General features: G+C 36.4%; 1 protein-coding gene across 1 annotated transcript in view; it reads right to left on the bottom strand.

Moving 5' to 3' along the window:
- Zdhhc21 (zDHHC palmitoyltransferase 21) overlaps positions 1–24,823 on the bottom strand; it is a 50,106-nt gene that overhangs the window by 15,598 nt on the left and 9,685 nt on the right. Inside the window, exons 3-6 of the mRNA XM_034503478.2 lie at positions 22,850–23,047; positions 18,681–18,779; positions 14,705–14,816; positions 11,836–11,974 (exon numbers count right to left, since the gene is read on the bottom strand). Coding sequence (XP_034359369.1) covers positions 11,836–11,974; positions 14,705–14,816; positions 18,681–18,779; positions 22,850–23,003 — 504 coding nt within the window. The 5' untranslated portion in view covers positions 23,004–23,047. The remainder of the gene's footprint in view (positions 1–11,835; positions 11,975–14,704; positions 14,817–18,680; positions 18,780–22,849; positions 23,048–24,823) is intronic.

Raw genomic sequence — 24,823 nt, 5'->3', positions numbered from 1 at the left:
ATCCTAGAACTTGGGAGTTGAAGGCAGCAGGACCTCCAGGTCTAAGCCTCCATCAGAGCCTCAATGTCTAACCTCTGTCACTGGGCCTCCAGGGCTAACCCTCCAGCACTGGGCCTCCAGGGCTAACCCTCCAGCACTGGGCCTCCAGGGCTAACCCTCCAGCACTGGGCCTCCAGGGCTAACCCTCCAGCACTGGGCCTCCAGGGCTAACCCTCTAACACAAGGCAAAAAGTCAGCATTTCATTAGCACACTTGGCAGTGCTGAGAAATTTGTTTGCCCAGGTTTTGGAAAACTTCTGACTAAGGAAGTTATCTACTTCTAGTCTGATAACATGGAAATTCCAAATTTTATCTTTGTCCTTATATTGAGATACTCATTTATCTGACCTATTAATGTGATGAACTTTGCAGACTAACTTTCTAGTGGGAAATATACCCTGTTCTCCTAGAATAAACTAAGCTTGATTTTGCCTTGGATCAACTAGTTACGTGTGCTTAGCAGTCAGTCATCTTTGTCCAGGCTCATGCAACTACGTTTCTCCTCAATGTTCCTTGATAGGTCATATATGCAAGAGACTATATGGAAATGATCATCCTGCTCGCACCTGACAGCCACTCACTGAGTGGCCTCTAGAACATTCATTCCAGGAAAGATGTTATTCACTATTTATTAGATGACTATCAAAGTTTCCCATTTTTAAAAAAGCTCTATTTATTAACTTTGTGGATCAAGAAATTCAAAACACATAAAAGTGTCCATTCACACTGTTCTACATAACTAATACAATATAAAACCAAAATCATCGGAGTGGAAGAGAATGTGCTCGGCTGGCAGACTGCACCCTGTTCTCACATGTGTGTGAACATTGTTAATTTTCATAGGAAAAAAGTTCAAACCTAAAGAACAGCAAACACTCTTATATGAAAGAGCATGGCAGAAGTGTCTGCTCTACTGCACCCATGTTCAACAGAACAATGCCACCAAAGAGGGATATCAAAAAGGAAGAAATCATGGCTGTAACAACTGCTTCAGGTACCATACAAACCAAGCCTACCTGACAAAACTCTATTTCTTAAAATTTAAACTCATTTGGGAGATAGAAGAGAATATACCAAATCACTCCTGGGGACAATGATGGGGGGTGGGTGGGGGAAACAAAAGTATCAATTCACCATGTAACAGGATTATTTCTGTAACTATCACAAGGTTTGACCTCCACGGAGGGTGGTCCAACCATAAGGATGAGACAGCAGACTAGAGAAGCAATCCCAAGTATAATGCTCTGCTCACCTGAACCACAGACCCACAGCTAGACCCTTAATGCAGCCCAAGAAACTATTAGCAGCTTCAACCTGTATCATCTACTGGAACATGTTTAAATGGATTCAACTGTATTGGAGAATTCCATTAGGAAGTTCACATATGTGACATACATTTGTAAAAGGTGCTTTTGGACAGCAGTACTTCTAGCTACACAACCAAGTGAACCACAGGCACCAAAAAGAAAGAGATACAAGCAAGGCTGCCTGGTGGGTATATTACTGGGAACAACGTATCTATCTATCAAAAGAAAAAAAATACATTATTTTAAATGAGATATTATGAATATTTATAGCAAAAGTCACACAGTGGATCTTAACTATACTTAAAAACTGTCTTTCAAATGCTGCCCATACAGCCCTCAATAGTTCACTAGCCTGTATATGTATACTTTAATATTTGTGTACTCTTCTACAGACATACTGTACATGACAATGTAAAAAAGAAAAACATAATCATAAAATTTAGACTATATATTATATATTATTATATAGAGACTCTATAATATAGATTTTAAAATAGAAACAGAATTATTTAAAAATGACTGCCCCAACCCACATTTGGGTTGTCTGGTTTTCCAAGAAACAAAATAAATTGGATCATATCTGACACATCTAACATAAAGATTTTAGTTTTTAAAAATATTTCATATGCAGAGATTAATGCTGATATGGAAATTCATTTTATAATACATTTTATTTTAGTCTGAAAATCCTCATAGCTGTATGATTTGTCTACATATTTGGGCCTTTGTTTATTAATTCCAAAATATAGGTAGGTAATATATATATTTATTGTTTTTCTTCCTACATTTTCTGAAGGAACACAAACTATTCTATCATTACATCCTAATGGAAATTAATATCTAAAGGAAAACTCACTATTACACCTCCCTAGTGACTATCACTGAGTGTCCAGAATCAAACCTTACATTTTGTATATATGTGCATACAACTTTGCTATTATAAAGCAAATGTGTTCCAGGCAGACAGTGAATACTTCAGAAAAATTATCTTGTTTGCCTTATAATATTTTGGCAGTACAATCTCTAGAAAAGCTGGACAAATTCATAAGAAACTGGGTAACATTCTTGCTAAACTCACCACTAACTGAAGAACTACAGTGTCTAATAGAATTAAGGAAGTGACAACACTGCTCCCAGTTCTAACCAGTTAACTCAAAGACACTGACTGTTTCAGGGGCAGAGGCTGCTGTGTCTCCCATGTTAAATACTCCTCCATTTAGAACTAGACCACCACAGAAACAGTCTCATAAAGACATACATTCAGCCAACCTGTTTTCATAGCACATGCTCAGGGCTTGTTACAAAGTTTCTATGTTCCATCTGTCAGAAATACACTGACAAAAGAACGGACAATTATTAGATTAGATGGGTTTTGTCTACCAGTATCTGTAAATGTTACAGAGAGAGAATATTCCTAGCAGTGAAGTCAGTACACATGAACAAAGAAGCTAGATTACCTTCATACTAGCATTAATAGTTTTTTTTTCATATTGACCTTAATCCCACACTCTTCTTGGATATACTTAACAAAAAGTCATAAAATTAAATATGTATTTCATAAATATTCTCTATTCTTCAATGACCATATAAATAAGTGACTTTATACATGATAAAATAATGACCATTAAGGCCTAAAGTATTTTAACAGCAATAAACAATGATATACTAATTATCTTTAAGGCTGATTATATAGAAATATTTTTTAACTATAATGAGATTTAGAAGTATTCAAAGGTACCTGCAATCAAGTCTTCTGGCTATTTCTATGCTTTATTAGTCAAATGTATAATTGTGTGGTACAATTCTATATGACAATATATCCCTAGCAACACTATTAGCTAGCAGCCAGTTGGAATAGCAGTAATGTATCTTGCTAGCAGAAAAGTCTGCTGGCCATTGCACGTTATTTATTTATTCCCTTCTTATGAATATTGGCAGCGAGCCCTTTGTTTAAACTCTCTCTCCTCTCTTCTCCTTCTGGCAACCCTGCTCTCAGATCATTAAGTGTAGTTTGTAGGATTTTGCCCTTCACATAAAAATAACTATAAAAGAATCAATCAGAAGTTAATTTGAATCTAATTCATCTAAAAATAATTTTAAAAGCATAACTTTAGAACCGAAGTGGTATTCCACAAATGATTAGCTGCTAACAAATGATAACCCTTACTTTAACACTACAAATTATTTACTTAAAAATATTTTTCATTCATAGATAGTAATTACTGTCTACAATAGCTAGTTGCCAGTTGATATACATTATAAAATATTACACTACTATGATGTCTTTATAAAACAGAATGAACAGCCTTTATGTTTAATAAAAATATTAAATTCATGCTGCCTCAGTAAAAAAGATAAAAACATCAGTGCATGAATTTATCAACTTGTCATTCTCTGAGGGGCAAATTTTGAAACATGTTAGTGTATTTTAAATCTGTACTTAAAATTTTTAAATGCTAGTATAAATAGCCTAAAGATTCTTCAGGTATACCAAGCATGGTGGCACATCCTACAATCCTTGCACTTGAAGATGGAGACAGGAAGATTGGAAATTTAAGGTCAGCTTGGGCTACTCAGCAAGTTTGAGGCCAGCTCAAGGTGACGTGAGACGCTGTTCCCTCCCTCTTCCTTGGGGAAAAAAATTCCTCAGGAAAAAATAGAAGCAGTGTTTGCAGGCTGATTCTTGCTACACCAAAAAGCACCACCCCGTCAGTGGCTGCTCCGTGAACGGATGAGGTACAGAATGTCTCTGAGTCTCAGTCATCTTACAATTCTCAGGGATACTCCAAATGTGATGTTTCCCAACGTTCCTAGTAATATCAAGTTTACAATTATCTAACCTATGAGAAAAATTGTAAGATGCAGGACTGATGAAGGGTTCACGCCCCATATACAACTTAAAATAGTTCACTCTAAAATCTGCAGTTTTGTCTCTTATACTTCAGTTAAACAATAAGTAACTAAAATTTGCTTATGAAGCCCTTAAAATAAGCATATAAAACAAACATAGATGTTGGTCAATGATTAAGGTTCATTTCCTTCAATATCCATTTAATTTATTTAATTACAATAGTAAATTATCCCACAGGCAATAGGTTTTTAGGTCTTCCAATAATTTTTATCTCAATAATTAAAGACATCAGTTTCAAGAGCTTTAAGGAAAACCCAACATTATACTATCATGAAAACAAACAAATTTATGCTTAACATTTTAAAGACTTCCAAACTCAAAGCTTATACATCTTACAAATTTTCCAAAACTGATTATTTTTAAAAACTGAGCCTGCTACTCAAGTTTCTGAAAATTTCTAGACACCTATTTATTATTTTCTTACATTAGTTGAGACCTTCAGATTTTTAGATTTATTTATTCATTATCATGTATATGAGGCTTTTGCCTGAATTCTTGTATGTATGCCACAGGCATACATGGTGCCCAGAAGGCCAAAGGAGGGTGTCAGACCCCCGCAACAGCAGCTACAGATAATTGTGAGCCACTACACAAGAGCTGGGAATTGAACCTGGATCCTCTGCAAGAGCAGCAAGTACTTTTAAATACTAAGCCATATATCTGGTCCCTGAAATTTTTAAATTGCTATTTTCAATGAGAATAGGTCATATAAACTGTTTTAAGTTCACAGGCTTTCTGTAACAGAAGACCTGCAATATAAATAAGTTTAAGAAATAAAACCTATTCGGAATTCACAGTAAGAGAGAGAGAGAGAGAGAGAGAGAGAGAGAGAGAGAGAGAGCCATTACACTTTCTATACCTTCCTTCCCTCAACAAAGCACATTTTTGAGTACTTCCCACAAGCCTGACAAGTAGGCAGGAAAGGTCCTGTTGTGAAGGTGCAGGGAGTGTAACCCAGTGCTGCGGTGTCTGCTAACTATGCTTTCCCTAGCACTACAGGGGAAAATTTAAAAAAAAAAAAAAAAAAAAAAAAAAAAAAAAAAATTTTAAGCATGAAATTACTGTAAGAAAAAAAAAAAAAAAACAGGAGCCAGGTAACTGCAAAGAAACTAAAGTTATCTATCTCAGAAAAAAGTCTTCTAAAAACAGAAAATTAAAAAAAAAAAATGGAAAATCAGATTCACAAATGGTTTATCTCCCAGAATTTGAGAATAGCCTGCTTTCTTTCCATTCTTGTTTCCAAGATGTATTTATAACCTACCAGCTTCTCATAAACACTGGCAAGTACCATTCACAGGCAATTCTATTCTTCTAGAAGAGTAAACACTTTCATCAGAGAAACTAACACATACCTAGGAGTTGATAACATCTCTTTCCCAACCTAGAAGCATTCAGCTTTGGCATTTAAAGACAGGAGAAAGATGTTTTACTGCCATCTCTCTACCTGAAAGGGTATAAATGAAAAGCAGGCAACGCCTCACATTTCCCTCAGGACAAAAGTGTAGGATCAAAGTCAATCACATACTTACTGCTCAAGAGACCCACAGTAACCATAACTCCCAATGAATCCAGGGACTCTGGGGTCTTTACTGTACATCTCAAGTAGTAACAGAGTAGATGAGGCCGAGATGACACTCTCTGGACAGCTGTACACACAACTCAAGAGTAGCATACAAGTTTTTATTGTTCATAGGAATAATGGAAGGGTATACAAAGAAGGACCTACAAAATACATATGGCCTATAACCACCACTAATGTCAATGTGATAATGTGGACTTCCCTACTGAAATTAGTGGTAACTCTTTACAGTGTCATCTTCAGAAGAACTTCTATAAAAAGAACAGTGTGCTATTATTAGTCCAACAACATTCACTGTGGTGTTTTACAGAAGATCTAATCTCAGATCTGACACCAAGCCTCTTGCAGTTTTCTTGATTCACACTGACTTTTGACTTCTGTTTTGATAATCTCTACCTCACCATCAAGTCTGTCCAGAAGCCAACAGTACTCAAACCTTAGAGACACACACGTTTTGAAACTGAACACTCTACAGAACTTTACTTACATAAGTGAGAACATCAACAGTGATTAGAACCACCTGAGAAGAAACCGTTACAAAAGCATTATTGCCACCAACACCTGTAAGAGATGTCTGAGACTAAGCTTGCTAAGGACACTGTAAAAAGTCAGACAAAGCCAATCCATGACCAGCTACTGCAAGGTAGTAATCAGCAGTCAACCTAGTAACCTAGTGAGAACTTAGGCTGAGACCCCAGAGCACAGAGATGCCTTAAGAGGAGCAGGACACTGCTTGTCATCATCCCAGGAAGGACACCAGAAAACACAATCCACAAGAGACACCTCAGCTCTTCAGCTGAAACCCTGGAAAAATACAAATGAGGAGTAAGAACAAAATGAAACTAGTCCTTCATAAAGCTTAGCTACCAAACATCCTATAAAATACAAGCGCAGTGAGTATGATCTTCTAAAAAGAGTCATCATACTAAGCCCAGTTCAGGATGAGAAAAACAAGACTGGGTCTAACCCGATTGGGTCAAGGTGAGGATTCTTTTATCCTATACAGAAACAAATTCAAGAATAAATCAAACACATCAACTACATCTTCCACAACTGGCCATACAATTTACCCAGTATTTGATTTAAAAAAAAAAACCAGCCATATCAGGGTGAAGATTATTATCTGGTATGGGCATCAAAATAACTTTAATTAAAATGTTTAAGAAGGGACTAAAGAGATGGCTCAGTAGTTGAGAACATTAGCTGCTCCTGCAGAGAACCTGGGTGTACCTTCCCAATACCTATCCAGTGGCATATAACCACCCCTAACTCCATTTCCAGGACCCTTCACCTTCTTTCCTCCATGGGCACCAGACATGCATGGTCAGTCCAAACACTGATGCACATAAAATAAATAAATCTTTAAAATATTAAGAAATGATATTTTAAAATGTTCAAGAAAAATGGCAAAATGCAGAATTTCCCTTAAAAACTAATCTATGAGAAACAGTATCAAGTGTAAATTCTAAAAGTGCAAGGTACCATGTAATAGAATTAAAAACTCAAGAGAGTAGAGTAGAAAAGCTACCATTAATAAATCAGAAGAGAGATCAGTAGAAAAATAGATTAAACTGTGGGGAATGCAAAAAAAAAAAATGCAAAGACAGGAAGTGCAGAAACCTCACACATACATAATTATATCCTAAACTATACAAAAAGGATCACAGCATATTTAAAGTGGGAGAGAAATTTTATAATTTAAGAATTTCATCACACAGGTTGAAGAAGTTACACTAAATTTTCAACAGAAAAATGCAAAGAAAACAATACTGGAGCACATTACAGAATTATAGAATAATAACTAAGAATGAAAATTTTAAAAATCATAAAAGTGGCCATTAAAAAACACATTATGTTGATGAAATAAACCAACAACTGACCTTACAGTGAAACTATAGAAACCAAAAGACAAAGAAAATATTTTTTTAACTGAAAGCAAATGTTCATCTATAATCCTGGGCTAACCAATAAATTCTTCAAAATTGAAGAAATGACAATACTTTAAGGTTTATAACTGGGATAACTTCTCCCAGGAGAGTTGAACTGAACTAGTTCATACTGAGATTCACTATGTCAGATTCATGACAGTCCTCCTGTCTCAGACTCTCAAGTTTGGGATCAAGGAATGAACTGCCACCCCTAACTCAAAAAAACATGTTCTAAATAGGAACATGCCAAGAGATTCTTCAATGGCAAATGACATGATCTTGGAAAAGACATTTTTAAGTGTCCATTTCATCACTTCTAAAATAAAGGTGAGCACAGAAAAAGAAAAGGGTACACTATGAAGTCATCCACTTACTACCAACACACTTGAAAGCTTAGGCTAAAAGAACAATGCCTGCTCAACACTGCTAGGTATAAACTACAGTTATATTCCTATCCCAAAAAATTACTAATACCACAATATCTTTAATATAGTTAATATTATCTGATCACTTGATTGACATTTATTAATACTAAGATATTATTACTATTTTTAAAAGTCTGCATTACTCTTGTCTGAGTTTCCAAAACATAGCTTTGCATATTTTCTCCCCAGGATTTTTAATCTTTTGATATACTTTTAACTGTTAATGTTCTAACATTTAGTATATATGTAAAAAAAATAGTACATGTATGAAAATACATTCAAATACCACCTATAATCAGTTTCTCTACTTTAAAGTGTAACTCTTCCTCTAACTGGCATTGATTTACCTGGAGTTCCTATCTTTCACATTATGTGTGTATGCCGGTTAATGTGTGTGCAGGCTCCTGTGCATGTTGGGTAGTATAGAGGACAACCTCAGGTATCAATGGGAAAGCCATACACCTACTTTGAGGTAGGGTCCCTCACTGGCCTGAAGCCTACCAATTAGGCTAGAGCACTAGTCTTCAATCCAGGGCTCCCCCTGTCCAACTCCCTGGCACCAGGATTACAAGTACATATCACCACCATGGGCCATGAATACTTTGCTGCTCACTAAGCCATCTCCCCATCTCTCTAACTTTAAAGCAAAATGTTCTCATAATTTCAAATTTCTAAATCTTCCATGTAAGTATGATTGTGTCATTCTTATTTGTTATTGGAATTTCTTTTGAATGTCACCAAACTTTCTGCAATACTGTTCAATGGCTTATAATTTTTTCATAAAAATAGACTAAAGAAAATATTTTCTGCTTCTGAGAGTTTTCATGAAATCAAATGTAATATAAGATAAACATATGCTATTTGCCAGGTATTTCTGCATTTATTATCCCTTTTTCTCAGTTGATTTAGCTTTTTGAGATGAGGTCTTATATAACCCAGACTAGCTTCAAACTTGCTATGTAGCTGAGGCTGACCCTGAACTGCTGATGCTCCTGAAATCAGCCAGCTTCCAAAGTTCTAGGATTACAGACAAAACTACCATGCCAGGCTAAATATATTAACTATTTAGTTTCATTATTATTCACACCTTTCAGAAAATGAAATTACACAGCAGAGGGGTTAAACAACCTATCGAGGGTTATTTATACGCATAATAAAAGAAAGTAAGAATTTGAATCTAGAGTGCCTGCTTTCAAAATGACCTCTCAACTACCATGGTGAATTTACTACTGACAGCCAGGTACTTAGTATTGTTTGAGTTTTGCTAGCCATACAGTTTGTCACCACCACTCAACTTCGTTGGAGCACAAAAGTAGTCACAGACTATGTGGAAAAATGAGAATAGCTTTTTGTTCCCTCCCCCCATAAAACTAATTAACAAAACCTAAATATGGAGGTCCATTAGCCCCTTAGAGGTAGAAGCTGCTGATCCCGCCCTGAAAGAGGTCCCTCTTCATGATCCTTTTCTCTCCAATGACACCTCTCACATCTTTTTTCCTCACACTTTGAAAAACTACGACCTTAACCCCATGGAACAATTTTAAAACACTTCTTCTGAGGTTCAATTTTCACACAGTTTTCTTGGATGATTCACGTGTTCTAATTAACACCAATTATGCCACAAATTAACCTTAAGCAAAATGAAACCTTTCTAAAACTCTAATAGAAACAGGTACTGCATTTTCAGTGTGAAAATGACAAAGACATTTGAAACCTTTTCTGACGGCTGAGACAGGAAGGCTACAAATTCAAGGCTTGTCTTGGCAATAGAGTAAGAGGGGGCTCAAGATCAGCCTGGCCAATGTGAGACCCTGTCTGAAAACTAAGGAGTGGGCTAGGGACACAGCTCAGCTGCACGGCTGCCTTCCATGAGGCTGGACGGTTAATGATCAGCACCAATAAGCAGCAAAATTGTCTTTTGAATTTTACTCAGTTATTGGATACAATTTTAATACCATACACCATATTTTAAAATCACAATCCAATCACTAGTAAGACACAGCTTCACTGAGGTTTGTAGTCACCAGGAACAGCCAGATTTCAGACCAATCATCCACACCAAAGCAATCACGCACAGAACTAAGACTCCCAACTCTTGCATTTTATACCTTACATACCCATCACCATGGCATTTTATATGCAAAGGCATAAACAGTGTAATTGTAAAGAAAAAGTACCCACCTCCATCAGTTCTCTCCCCGCCCCCCCCACACACAGGATATTCTTTAAAAATATAACCAAGGCCCAAATAAAATGGAAAAATAGCATAGATTGTGTTTAAACCAGCTCTGTAACTAAAGCCAGTTGGGAAATCACCCTCTCTGCACACTTTCTATGTGCAGTACCTCACTCATTCCACTATCCTTGATTTTCTCTTGTGAATATTAGAAACTCGACAGTGAGAAGGCCATAGTATAGTGTTAACAGAGTCAGGAACCAAAGGCTCTGGAGCTGCCAGCATCAACACCATTTAGACAAGTCTGAGCATTGCTCAAATGATCTATACCTAAAAATAACAGGTTCCCAACCTGTGAGTTATGACCCCATGGGGGGCATCAAACAATCCTTCCATGAGGGCCATCAAAGACCATCATAAAACACAGATATTTACATTATGATTCATAAGAGTAGCAAAGTTAGAGTTATGAAGTAGCAACAAAAACAAATTTATACTTGGGGGTCACCACAACATGAGAAAATATATTAAAGGATGACAGCATTAGGAAGTTGAGAACCACTGCTCTAGAACATTCTACAAACTCATCTTACTGCTAGGGAGAGCTGGAGGCAGAAGGCCAGATATGGTGGCACATACCTATGTGCCAATGAAATGAATGGGGAGGCAAAGAGATAATGGCTACCTTAGGCTAGATCTAGGCTTAAAACACAAAAACAAAAAGAAAGAATCCTCTTCTCAAATGTTAACTATTCTTTGAGAACCTTAAGAAATGTGACCAATTTCCCACACTCCAGGACAGACCTAATGCGCAGCATAGCTGACCAATACAAACACACTCCATGTTTTATGTCTTCTTTTTGGTTATGGTTTGGTGTTCTTTGACTTTGGATTTTGTTGACTTGGTGTTTTGCTTTTGTTTTTGGAGAGAGAGAGAGAGAAAGAGAGAGAGAAAAAAATACATATATATATATAGAGAGAAACAGAGAGACAGAGAGAGAGAGACAGAGAGAGAGAGAGGAGGGGAGGGTAGAGGAGGGGAGGGGATGAGAGGATAAATTTTGGTGGGAAGATTCTGGGAGAAGTAGGAGAAGAAAGAATATGCAAAATAAATTATATAAATTTTTTTAATAATAAAATAAACAAATAAACCTGTCTGATTTTATTTTAAAAAGAAAAACCCAAGATCTTTTATACTTTTCCTTTGTTTTCCTTATTTTATGTTACTTTTAAACCAAGAATCCTATACTGAAAGAGCTCCTGTTTTGTCTTCTGAAGAAATCTACTCAACACATATAGTCACAAAGAGATTTGTCTAAGGAACAACAGAGCACTTTCTCAAACCCAGTGCAGTGTAAAGCTCGCTGCTCTGAAGCTGTCACTGCTACTGTTGCCTGCACTCAAGGAACTACCATGTCCATGGCATACGTCACAGCTGCGCTAACATTAGTGAATATAAACATGTCTTACCAAATTACGCTGTTTTAGTGGAAGAAAATAATAATAATGGCAGAAAGAAAACATCAGTGCATAACAAGTAAGCAGCTCAGTGTAGAAACACAACTGCAGAAAGAGCCAATGGTTGTCTTCACCCACACAATTGTTTATCCTAAAGGGAAAATGAAAAGGAAACATTTAAGTTTTAGTAAGATGCTCACATCAAGATCATGAAGGTAAGTCGCACCTAAAGCTAAAATCCAACTATTTAAAGATACACATTTTAACATGCCTTCTCCTTTCCCAAGGAGGCTAGCCAGAGACCATGCTCCTCTAGCTCACAGCAGCCCAGGGCCCTGTGTCAGCTGACACAGGAAGGCGCATAATGGATTTAGGCCTCAGTTAGAAGAAGAGCCTTCTCTGGACCCTGCCCTTCCTTGTAGCACTCTAGCAGAGGACAGCAATCTGAATACTTTAGAAGAAGACAGCTCAGACTTGCCACTTGGACAGAACTGTTAGGCTCACCATTTTATTTTCCTATGTTTACTTTATGAAATATCTATCCCTGGCTGCTGAAACTAAAAATGTATCCAAAACCACTTACATGTATTCTCTGTCAAAACAACAGTGAAGTCTAACTATAAAAATGAAAATCTATAATCATAAATTATCAAGGTTCATTTAAAATGCATATCCTATTTTACAAAATGGGTATATTTTTAAGGTTTTATATCATTAAAAATCTAATTTAAAATTTCAATATAAAATTATTTTTCTCAAAATTATATGAATGTTTTCCTTCAAAACAGGACTACATTATCACCAAAGGAGGAAATGCATATATATACATGGCAAGCTGAATTTGTAGCTTAAATTGTTGCTTTTAAGATATGTTGTTTTACATTTTTTTAAAAAAATCAAAAATAGAACTGAGCTGGAATGCTTGTGGAGGTTTGTCTGAGATGACAGAGCACACACTTGATAAACAGGACAATTCTAAGCCCTGTTACCTGCAATAGAGACTCTAAGAGAAGTGGCTCACTCAAGCCTCAAAACTCTGCTCAGTTGTTGCCACCCAGCCTCCTCAGCTGGCTCTAGAACAACACAGCACATGTCCTTGCTCAGAAACAGCATCTAACCCTGAAAGGCCAAGAGCCCTCACTAAGCATTCGGATGCCTGAGTTTAAACTACTTAGAACAGTCAGAGACAAAAACAAAGACCTGAGGCAGCCGAGAGCTGCAGGCCATCAGATCAGATCTGAAGCTGAGATCATTAAAATGCTGCAGTTTGTTAAAACATAAGAATCCTCTGATTCAAATTAATATCATGTACTGCCCTCGCTTGGACCTCAGTAGCACACTGCTAGAAAATTCAATCACAGAAATCCCCAAATCTAGACCAGGCCACCTTCCTCACTAATCTCCCATCAATACCCTGAAACAGACACTGAAGCCTAAGAACAGAAATATCTCAACATTACACTTCAAGTTAAAGGGAGCTTCATTTCCTCACCAATGACCTAGTCTTTACCTCTTAAACATATATTACTAGTACTGACACATTCCCCAGATGACTGTTTTTAATTATGGCATCCTTTTGTAAGGAAGCAGCACTACCCAGCTGTACCATAAAGCTGTTTATCTTTTTAGTTGATTAGGAAAACTAATACCAAAAAAAGTGCTATGAATTTTCAGTGTGAGAACTAATTACCTGCAGATTTCATATAGTATTTTTCATATGCTATTATTGTAACTGTAAGTACCACTGAGGTTTAAAAATTTACTTGAAAAATTATCTATTTAAAATGTAAGGTACATTTTTTAACACTGTATGGCATAGTATACAATATCTCATACTAAATTTAGACAATTAAAAAACCTGAAGTACTTTTATTTAAAATGCTATTCTGTTCTTTTAGTCTCTGGAAATCTATGTAAATAAACAGTTTATAGTTAAAAAAACAATTTCAACTAAAAGTTTGTTAATTAGCAATGCTTTCAAAATGAGTTATCATACATAAGGGAAATGAAATTGACTAGCATCATTAGACGAAGGTAAACTGTCTTCTTTGGCCAACTGCAGGTAAATGGATGAAAGCTAAAGAAGGCTTTCTTCAGTTAACTTCATATACACATGCATACATACACAAATATATATATATATGCATATATATTTATAAAGCTCTATCTTATACCAATGTCAGATAAGCAGAATTAAATATAATATCTTGCTCAAAGTTTTTTGTGACAGCTTTGAAGTGAAATACAATAGATTCTTAGAGCATTTTTTAAATCTACTTTTTAACAGAATGACTTTAAATATTACAACAGAGCCCCCTATTGACCAAAAATATTGGCAGTTCTACAGAAAGCTAATTAGCACTTACATATATCCAACATGTACAAAATGTTACTATCCAACAGAAAACACTGTAAAAGGTATAATGAGCAGAAGAGCGTTAGCAGTGAATCTGAAGTGTTTTCTTCACCTGAGTAAGGGAGAGGACTCTAAGCAGTGCACAGCGTGGTTTCCTCCCCGACAAGAGAAACAGCTGTGAGGTAAGTAAGGGCTTCCACACATCTGACTGTACCAAACACTAGGCCTCCAAGCCTCATTTGATAGAAGAAGCACCTTAGTCCTTTTGTGTACTTGGGTATGTGTTAATTCTGCTCAATTTTTTCTGCTCAAAGTTTTATAGTTTACTCTGAAATTTGCAAGAATCATTTTTATTGAAAGAATGTTTAACGGAGTAACTTTAATGTAATTTTTGCTTATCACTGACAGGTTCTCAGACTGTCTTTTCCTTAGTTAATCCTCCTGCCATAGCTCCTGAGTGCTGGGATTAGAGATGCACCAACACACTCACACGCTGTGTGCAAGCGGTGACAAGTGTCTCCTTACCAAGGACAGTGGTGGTCCATCCTCCTCACACAGTGGCCGCAGCGGCTGCAGTGGTGGGAGCGCTTCGGCCTCATCAGGTTACACTTGCTGCACAGCTCCCACAGCTCCCGCTCTGCGAGGAGAGCAGATCCACTTAGAAGGCACGTGAGTGACGCTGAGAATTAGCAACTGCTACTAAATTCCACGGGGCATCTTCAACTTCTTTCACCAAGACATTTCTCTTTTTGCCGAGTCTCCAACATTAGCCAACACCTTTGCCATAAATGCTGCTGTATATGCTTTTATGTATATTTTATGTATATGTTTTATACGCTTCTATCTTAACACTACAAAAATAAGATACCACTGTTTCAAAGTAAATGACAGAAAGCACAGTTCTAAAAAACTCATGAGAATGTAAGTGATATCTTATAAAACTCTAAGCCTAGCCAAAATATTAGAATTTTATATAAATCAATTAATTAATTCATACAAGTTATATTATCTAAAAGAACTAAAAAAGAAAGAATACTGAGTCTTAGTTTTAGTCGATAAATAAGTTGAAACCAATCATATTTTCCTAGAACAGTTTAATATTAATGAATTACTTTGGGCATGTGTTTTAGAAGAAGGCTAGAGGTCAGATTGGGTTTAGAAGGTATCCATCCAATAAAGAAGCAAAGGTTAGAAAAATCACTAGTATTTAATGAAAATAAACAGATGAGTTTTGTTTTGATAAGACAGGGTCTGGATACTATGTCACCTAGGTTGGCTTTGAACTGCCACTACTTGTGCCACAGCCAACCCAGGGCTAGAATCAGCTTCAGCCTATTACCCAGTCAGCAACTGCCTGTGGGCTGTAAGAAAACAGTCTACAATTAAAGGTTTGCAGAAGAAAAAAGGTATGTTTTCATCACAAATTGTTCTAATTACATCCATAAGAACTATTAATTTATCTTCCAAGATAAAATAACTGCTTCCTTATATGAGATGCACAATCTTTGCAGTTACTAAAATGAAGTTTTACCACTATAAAAGCCTTAAAATGTCAGCACTTATGCTTCTGCTACCCTTATAATCTCACAGTAGATGAGACAGACATAGCAGCTTCACAATGAACATTATTATATATAGTGTGGTCCTTGCACAATGTGGTACTAAATGACTGCATAAATATGAAAGTTAAATTTTTCAAAAATATTCTAAATTTTTTTAAAAGAAGATGATAATAATATTCAGTTTTCTGAAAAAAAATCCCCTTTTTAAATCCTACCTCTTTAGTCTAATGGCTATAGATCAGCAAACTCCAATCTTACATAGGAAAATGTGAAGAAAACATTCTGTTGTAAGTATTTTGAAGGAAAATAAAATCTGTATCAAATTAACTGTTGTTTAAAACATCATCTCTTATAGTTCTTTTTATAATGGAAACATATCATGAGAGAAACAATATTGAAATCCAGTTTAAACAACTCAAGCTAGCCTTACTACTGTAAGCAAGACAGAAACTGTATAATGGCACCAGAAAGCATCATTTTGATGAATCAGCATGTAACAGTCTAGAGATAATCAATGCTTTCTTCCATGCCTAACATCCTGTGTTTTGGGGGAAGAGAATGCCTGGTTATAGAGAAAGAGACTCTAACTCTGCTGTCCGAACAGGGCTTTTAACTTGTTGCACTCATCATCTTTTTACCAGAGAAGTTTTCATATGATCCAGCTATATAGGTAAGTAAGTTTACAAATCAAACATTATTGATGAGCCATAATTGTTTTAAAACAATTATTTCATTTACACATAACTTTGACACTTAAAGAACTTTATACCATAATACTAGTGTTTGTTTTACATAAAGAAATCTTTGATGAATATTTGATAATGCAAAAGAGAATGCTTTAAAATGTTTTACAGAGTTGATTGATGTTTTGATTTTAAATCTTCAGGGCTGAGAACAGTGGATATAAATACAGAGGACAAAATAGCAGCAAAACATCTTCAGTCATTTCAGAAATTATTGAAGATTCTGCCATTATCCTGAGGCAAATAGCATTTAACAAGTTTTTAAATAAAACTCTAGACAAAATTTAAGCAAAAATTTTTTTTCTTGAGACCCTGGTTTGCCCAAAACTCACAATGTAGATCAGGCTGGTCTGAAACTCACTATGCAGACCAGACTGGCCTTGAATTTGTGGCTAGTGCTTCTGCTTCTGCCTCCTGAGTGCTAAGATTACAGACATGCACCATCTCATCCAGCTCTTCAAACAGCATGTTAAAATCTAACATTCCAGTAAGAGAAATATGGTAGAAAAATATTGTCTTTGTTTTCTTTATTGTTTCCTCAGAAGAAAACTTTGTATATATAATTTAAAAACCTAAAATTCATACATACAATAATATGTCATGATTATGAGTTATGAGCCAGGGTGTTTCAGGTGGCATTTATCACACACACACACACACACACACACACACACACACACACACACACACACACGGGAAGGAACTGCATTCAGAACTCAATGATGTCACCCACAGCTCAGTAGATCCAAGTGCTACAAGAGGTGCAGACTGATCATTCATTTAATTTAGAATTACGTTTTACATTTCAGAAGTCTTTTACTGTACTTTGAGTTTTCATGACCCCCACATTCAGTTACAGGACCCATAGTTTAAGATGCTGGGGCCCAGGCAAGTAGATTAGCAAACTCAAGCATGCAGGGCAGTTAAGTCCACCCCTTTTCTGCAGGCAGTGTTCCTCAGACACAGGTCTGGAATTAGAAAAGGCCATTTCTTTGTTGTGCAGCTACTGCACTTCAGTGCTCAGGCAGCAGCATGTGGATAGGATATATACAGCTTTCAGCTATACTGCCCAGAAGAAGAGGGAGTCTACAGGGAAGGAGCGCTCTCACTCCACAACAGATGCACAGTAACACTAAGAGCTGTGTGACAACTAACACAAGTGAACAGAACTACATATTAAATGCAGTGCTGCAGCTACACAAACAGCACTATTTAATCTCTGAGCCTGTGAGCCAAGTAAGGCCCTGAATGACAAGTCTTAAAAACCAAGAATTAATATTTCTGGAGGACTCTGTATGGTGACGAGTCATCGCATTTCATATGGAGTTACTACTTTGGTTCCAAACTCTGCTACACACTGGAGCCACAGGTAATCTTTCAGGAAACTCAAACCTGTGCCTTGGCCCAGGTATTCTGATTTAACCTGGGCACTGAGGTTTTTTTGTTTGTTTGTTTGTTTTTTGTTTTTTTGTTTTTGTTTTTTAAAGCTTCCCAGAAAATTTGAAAGTAAAAATTTAAAGGCCACTAAATTATTATAGAAAATACTCTAGCTCTAAAATGCACTACAAAAACATATAGAAAAGTACAGATCTGTCAAAGCTAATACAGAAATAATCAAAGATGAGCTAAAGAGAGATTAAAAGTGAGCTTCTATTGTATCTGGTATATTAAACAATCCATTTTTCATAGTTTGAATGATCATCTGTCAAGAGAATAAAATTACTTCAATTGTATCAGAAACAAAAGTTTTCAATTTTTCATTAAGTTGCTAAAACCTTCAGAAAAATAGGAAATAATGTTTATAACACTAAAATTATTTGTTCTAAGCAACTTATCAATATCACAAGGTGAAAATCCTGTTCTTAAATAAACCAGAATCTCTCAGGTAATTTTTGTTTCATCCAACAAATACTTATTTGTTGTAAGTGGTGGCAGATTCTTCTGGAGACTTAGAGACAGACCACACACACACACACACAGAGGTTAAAGGAACCCACGTGTTCAGAATGGATGGGGGTCTAAAAGGAATGAAAAGGGCAGGCACAGAATGGGAGGAAATGCTTGCAACTGAACACAGACATGTAAGCAAAGATTGAGAGTGGTTTCAAATGACTTACATAAGCATATCCTGGACGTAATGTGTCAATAAATGAATTTCAACATCAGAAAAATGGATGAACCTAAAGAACACCATACCTGCATGTGGGATCTTGGGATTTTCCGGGAGTCTTCCAGGATCAGTTAAGGAGGCCCTCACTAAGGCAACCAGACAAAATATGGAAATGCCATAGAATACTGTAATATGAAATTAAACACAGAAATTAGTCATTTGCCATTTAAAACATTTATCAACAAACTTAAAATTTGAAAACTGCATTTTAGTCAACACCTATCAGGATAACTTTACCAACAGAATATATGTAAAAACAAAATGTGGATTTATTTTACTATTTCAAATAGTCCTGTCAAGATGATGCCTGCACTAAATGTATCAATTTTAAATATGATTTTCCAAAATAACTGATAAACATATACTAAATAAATTCTTTCATACAGTGACCCTAGTAATGATAAATAAATGAATGGACTCATTTTAAAGGATCAAAACAGCATTTTAAAAAATTCAACTTTTAATCTTATATCAACTCTATCTTCAAAATTATTCTAAATTAAGTGCTTTCCAATTGCCTCTTTCAATGAATCCTAAGAGATGTACTTCAAAAGTGAAGAATTAAAACCTTTTGAATGTTAAAAGTAATCATAAAAATAATATTAACAATTGAGATTCAGTCACCATAATTACATGTTAAAATTAATACATAGGAAAAAATAATAAACACATCCTATAATTCTCTGTTGCTCAAAAAAAGGCACTTTATAGGGGAAAAAAACCCAATACATTGAACGCATAAAAAGGAAACAGTGCTCACTGATGTGTACCTGACTGCAATGTCTGTCTGTCTGATGTACATCTGACTACGGAGCTCAGGCTGGCCTAGGCATCACCATTTTCCTGCTTCAGTCTTCTGAGGACTACAGGATAATGGCCACACCTCACAATATGTATGATAGGGATTATATTTCTTTTAGCTGCTATGAGATCTAAATGAGGGAAGGACACAAAAGCTGTAAACTCTGTGTAGATGTGTGGTTGCGAGTCACTTTGGACAGGGAGGAAGCTAGAAAGCTTAGAGTCAGGGGTTTCTACCTTCCTGTTCTCTTCTCTACCCTTCCTTCTTAAGCAAAGGAGCAGGGGTTGGAAAGAAAAGGGAGGTATAGTAATATTATAGAAATTATAGAAATAGACAAATACAGATAAGATATTAAATTTACTCTTAAACAAAGCATTGTATAGGCATAATCTTACATTGTAGAAACCCTTATATTGATGCAAAATTAAAGTTTTAATTTCTTTTTTTTTTGGGGGGGGGGTTTCGAGACAGGGTTTCTCTGTGTAGTCCTGGCTGTCCTGGAACTCACTCTGTAGACCAGGCTGGCCTTGAACTCAGAAATCCGCCTGCCTCTGCCTCCCAAGTGCTGGGATTAGAGGCATGCGCCACTACCGTCTGGCAAGTTTTAATTTCTTACACTGGAATAAAATTTATGTATATTGATACAGGTTTAAGGTTTTCATTGGTATAAATCTTTGTATATTGATATAAAATTTGAAATTAACGTTGTTACTCTTAAGATAGGCATTGTGCCCATGTAACTCATTTAAGAATACAAGGCCTTGACCCAGTCCTTCTATAGCTGCTATTACAAACTGTTTAGGATGATTATGTAACACAAGTTAAGGGACAGATAGTAAATTCATAGTTATATTAGATTCTGATTTAATTATAATAAAGTATCTTCAATATTATTCAAATAGAAATAGCTAAGAGTAGTTAAGGCTAAACAGTTCAGATATACTTTACATAGATAGTCTTCAAAAACTTCAAAAAAAATTACAAAATATGACATTTAACAATTAAATTAAATTTAATTAATTTAACAATTAAATTAAACTTCAAAAAAAATTACAAAATATGACATTTAACAATATTTCATTACTAAAGATCATTTGACTACAAGCCAGGTCTGCTCCTAACAGTACCCACTTCATGGTTCAAAGAAGATACTGAGCATCAAAACCTCCATATGGAGTTGCTTCAGTTGTGGCCAGGTGGCCACTGGGCAAGAATTGCCCTAATCCATCTACAGACAAAAAATACTATTCAGGAAAGGACATATGCAAGATGGTTGACAGTATAGCTCTGCCAAGATAGAGTAGGCTAGTCTTTCATAGTTCCTGCTTCACTTAAGGTCTGTCAGATGATCCTGGCCCAGAAGGCTGAAGACAAATGCTCCAACGTTTTGAGGAATGGGGGACTGTCCAGGTAGTCAGTTGTCTCTGCAAATCTGATTAAGTTTTGGAAGCCTTGTTTTTGTGCTTCCTATATATTCAGGTAATATTTAATTCATTCTCGGATTTCTGATAGGGTTGAAAACTAGTTATAGTCTCATAAGCAAACTTAATCTGTTTAGGATTGAGAAAGATGATATAGATTTGAAAGAATGGTTTTCAGATGATAATACAAGTTAACATCAAAACATAACTCAGGTATAGAACTGTAGACTCTTTAAGCTAGGATAGATGGTAACTTTATCTAAATTGACAAATATGATGGATTGGATGTTAAGAATATATCATATTTTATATTTATATTTGAATAATTGTTATGGTTATGCTCAGTTTATATATGGGGAGGGAAAGGAGTCTTTTTATTGGACAAAAAGGGGAAATGTAGATTGTGGTTTGCACTGGTGCTGTTCATATTCTGATGTTAATTCTGCTTCCTCAAGAGGGGCTGCCCCTGGGGATCCATCCCATATACAGTCACCAAACCCAGACACTATTGTGGATGCCAAGAAGTACATGCTCACGGGATCCTGACACAGCAGTCTCCTGAGAGACTCTGCCAGAGCCTGACAAATACAGAGGCAGATACAGCCAACTATTGGACTGAGCACAGGTCCCCAATGGAGGAGTTAGAGAAAGGACTGAAGGAGCTGAAGGGGTTTGCAACCTCATAGAAAGAACAATGTCAACCAACCAGATCCCCCAGAGCTCCCATGGACTAAACCACAAGCCAATGAGTACACATGGAGGGACCCATGGCTGCATATGTAGCAGAGGATGGCCTTGTCGGGCAGCAATGGGAGGAGAGGCCCTTGGTTCTGTGAAGGCTTGATGCCCCAGTGTAGGGGAATGCCATGGCGTGGAGGCAGGGGTGGGTGGATGGAGGAACACCCTCATAGAAGCAGGGGAGTGAGGATGGGATAGAGGGTTTCTGGGGGTGGGGGGACCTGGAAAGAAGATAACATTTGAAATGTAAATAAAGAAAATATTTAATTTAAAAAAAAAAGAGAGAGAGAGAGAGAGGCTGCCCAGGACAAAGAGGAGTTGATTGCATACTCAGGTGATCTCATGTGAACCTTGTTCCCATTTAACTGGTCAAATAAAGGCTAGAGCCTGTGATTGGTCAATGAAAAGGAAAGATGGGACTAGAGGCCTTATAGAGTGGGGGCAGAAGGAGAGAGGGCAGAGGAAGAGGAGGTGGAAGCCAATATAGAGCAGAACCACATGACCTAGAGAAGCTGCAAGTAGCAAGGGGTTTCATAGCTGGGGTCTAAAATAGTATAGTGATACATTTGCCCAAACTAGGCATATAGCTTATAAATATAATAACAGGGTTATGTGTTTTTAATATGGGCTTATTAACTTAAGAAACTACCCCAACAATGTGTCCTTGTGACCTGACTGTCAGTAACATAAGCAAGCCATAATTTTTGGGATGCAGCAGATAATAATGATCTTGGAGATCCAGTGGCATCACAATCAAGTCATTTTTAGAATCATGAAATTCTCATCTCCCAGTAATATATCCCATCCCTTTCCTGATAATGCCTCCATCTTCAAGCCAGGCACAGAGATGCTGGGTCCCAGCCATGCATAAGGGATGCAGAAAGATTGCTAAGTCTGAAGTCACCCTGGGCTACAGAGAGAAGAAGTCCTATCTCAAAATAGTATTCAATCAATCAATAACCTCCCATGTTTGCAATTAAATAAAAATCTGTTGTCAGGCTTTTCTCTTGAACAAAATGGCCTTCCTACACTTTTCAGAGTGAACTAAACATAGAGTTAGTACCTTCTCTCTCCCAGGACAAAAAGCTGTTGTTCTGTACAACTGTAATTTAATTAAAGGGTTAGTAGGACTACTGAACTAGCATAGTCAAAGGAAGTCATGGAGACGCTGTACTTTAAAACATTCACAGTTAGAAAAAATCTTTATAGCAGGCAATAATACTTAGAAACTTACTTATTATTAAAATGCCAGGAATATGTCCTTCTTCATAGTGAGGAAAGAGGACAATTTTGGGAATTATAACAATATTGTATAACCAGACAAAGACAATCAAACCCATGCAGCACCAACCATGGGGGTCAACAACAAAGTGAATCCGAAGACCCATTCTGCAGTCCTGTAATTGCCTGCCAGCCCACAGGCAAGACAATCCTGGAGAGAAAAGCAAGAGTTACTAACATGGAAAAATTACTCAATGAAAAACTACATCTCTGGAAACTTCATGACATTTACTGAGTTTCCTGTGCATATTTGAGTTTTGTCTCAATAACAATCACTTAGCAAAACACATACAAAATTCACTAAAATCTTCAAACAATTTAATTTTAATTGCTCAAAATAAATCACAGAAATACTTGTTTATCCTTATCTACAAATTTCATATGTAGACCAAAAGAAATGAATGAGTATGTCCACCAAAAGACATGTGCAACGAGCATGCATACACACATGCATACATGAAAGGAAGATGAAGGAGAAATGGCAATGTTAGCAGTTCACATGAAAGGTACTATTTCTATACTGTTATTTCTTTAAAAAAAAAATAAAGTTATGTTCAAATAGTGGTTAAAAAAAAAAGACATGTGCAAATGTCTTAGCACTTTAACCAGGAGGCTAACATCACAGGCTGTAATTCTGGTTATCTTGTATTCTAGCTGAAAATGAATTTGATCAAAACTTCTAAAGGACCAAAAATATTCTATACCTCGATCTGGGCGGGACTTTGTGGTTATATGCAAATATAAACATAAAGACTGTATATGTACTTAAAAACACAGTAAAATATTTAAAAAATCATTTTGAAATACTAAAATTAAGTGAAAATTATAAATAACTAAAATCTGTGGGATGAAACCCAACTAATCTCCTTACTATCAACTCAGGAAAACTCCTGTTGAAGTGAGACTATCATTCAGCTGAAAATTCACAATCAGCAGCACATCCCTAAATGAGAAAGTCTCCAACTGAGCTCAAATTTCAGAGAGAAGTGATAGCCATCAAGTGACCTAAAACATATCCATACTGTAGTAGGCATACCTTACTAAGCTTAAACAACTACTTACTGTACATGGTTTAGGGGCATCTCTGACACAAACTATAATGGTACAACAATTAATTAGGTCAGTCATTTTCAAACTTGCAACAAACCAGAATCAACTAGGGAACTTAAAAAAAAAAAAAAGACACATTCCCAGACCCCATTCCATGTCCCCTGAATTCCTCACAAGACTCAAAACCAGGTGTATCATCCAGATGAATGTTGGCTCAGAAGAACTAACCTCTGCCTTCACCAAGATGTCAGCAGTACAGTAGTAAGTTTAGTAAATTCTTATAAGAGTCACTTCCTAGACATCGTAGATACAACCATAAATAAGGCATAGCCTTTGCTTAAATAAACCAAGTCCATTTGGAAAATGTCATTCAAAAAGGGTTTAATTTACTATGGTAAACTCCAGATCTGTGAACAAGTTGTCAGTAAATGCATAGAAGATGGACCTAGTGACACTGGGATTCAAGCAGGACTTCCTGGAACAGATACAAATTGAACTCAATCTTGAAAGATGAGTAAAAGTTATCTAAGGCAAAAACAGGGCAACAGTACAGCAAAAAGAGGCCAGAACAGGGTGACTAAGCTGAGCGTCACAGGAAGTATCACAACCTGCCAGCAGAAGTCATAAAGCCCCCCACGGACTGACTCAGAAACAAGGACAGCGCTCTATCATGAGGGAAACATGTCATTTAGAGTACTGGAACTTCATTTGTACGCACAGGAAAGCTATTAAAGTGGGGGGTTAAGATCTGTACTTTAAATAAAATATTAACACTCTCCTGTGGAAAATAAAGTTAAAGACAAATTAGTTAGATTAAAAGACTACAAAAGTCAAAATTAACTTTAGAGAAGGGACCTACTGAAGTGAAAGCCAATCA

Source organism: Arvicanthis niloticus, chromosome 5, assembly GCF_011762505.2.
Source record: "Arvicanthis niloticus isolate mArvNil1 chromosome 5, mArvNil1.pat.X, whole genome shotgun sequence".
Classification (NCBI taxonomy): Eukaryota; Metazoa; Chordata; class Mammalia; order Rodentia; family Muridae; genus Arvicanthis; species Arvicanthis niloticus.
The sequence above is the reverse complement of the archived record's forward strand: the minus strand, read 5'-3'. Positions and strand labels throughout refer to the sequence as shown.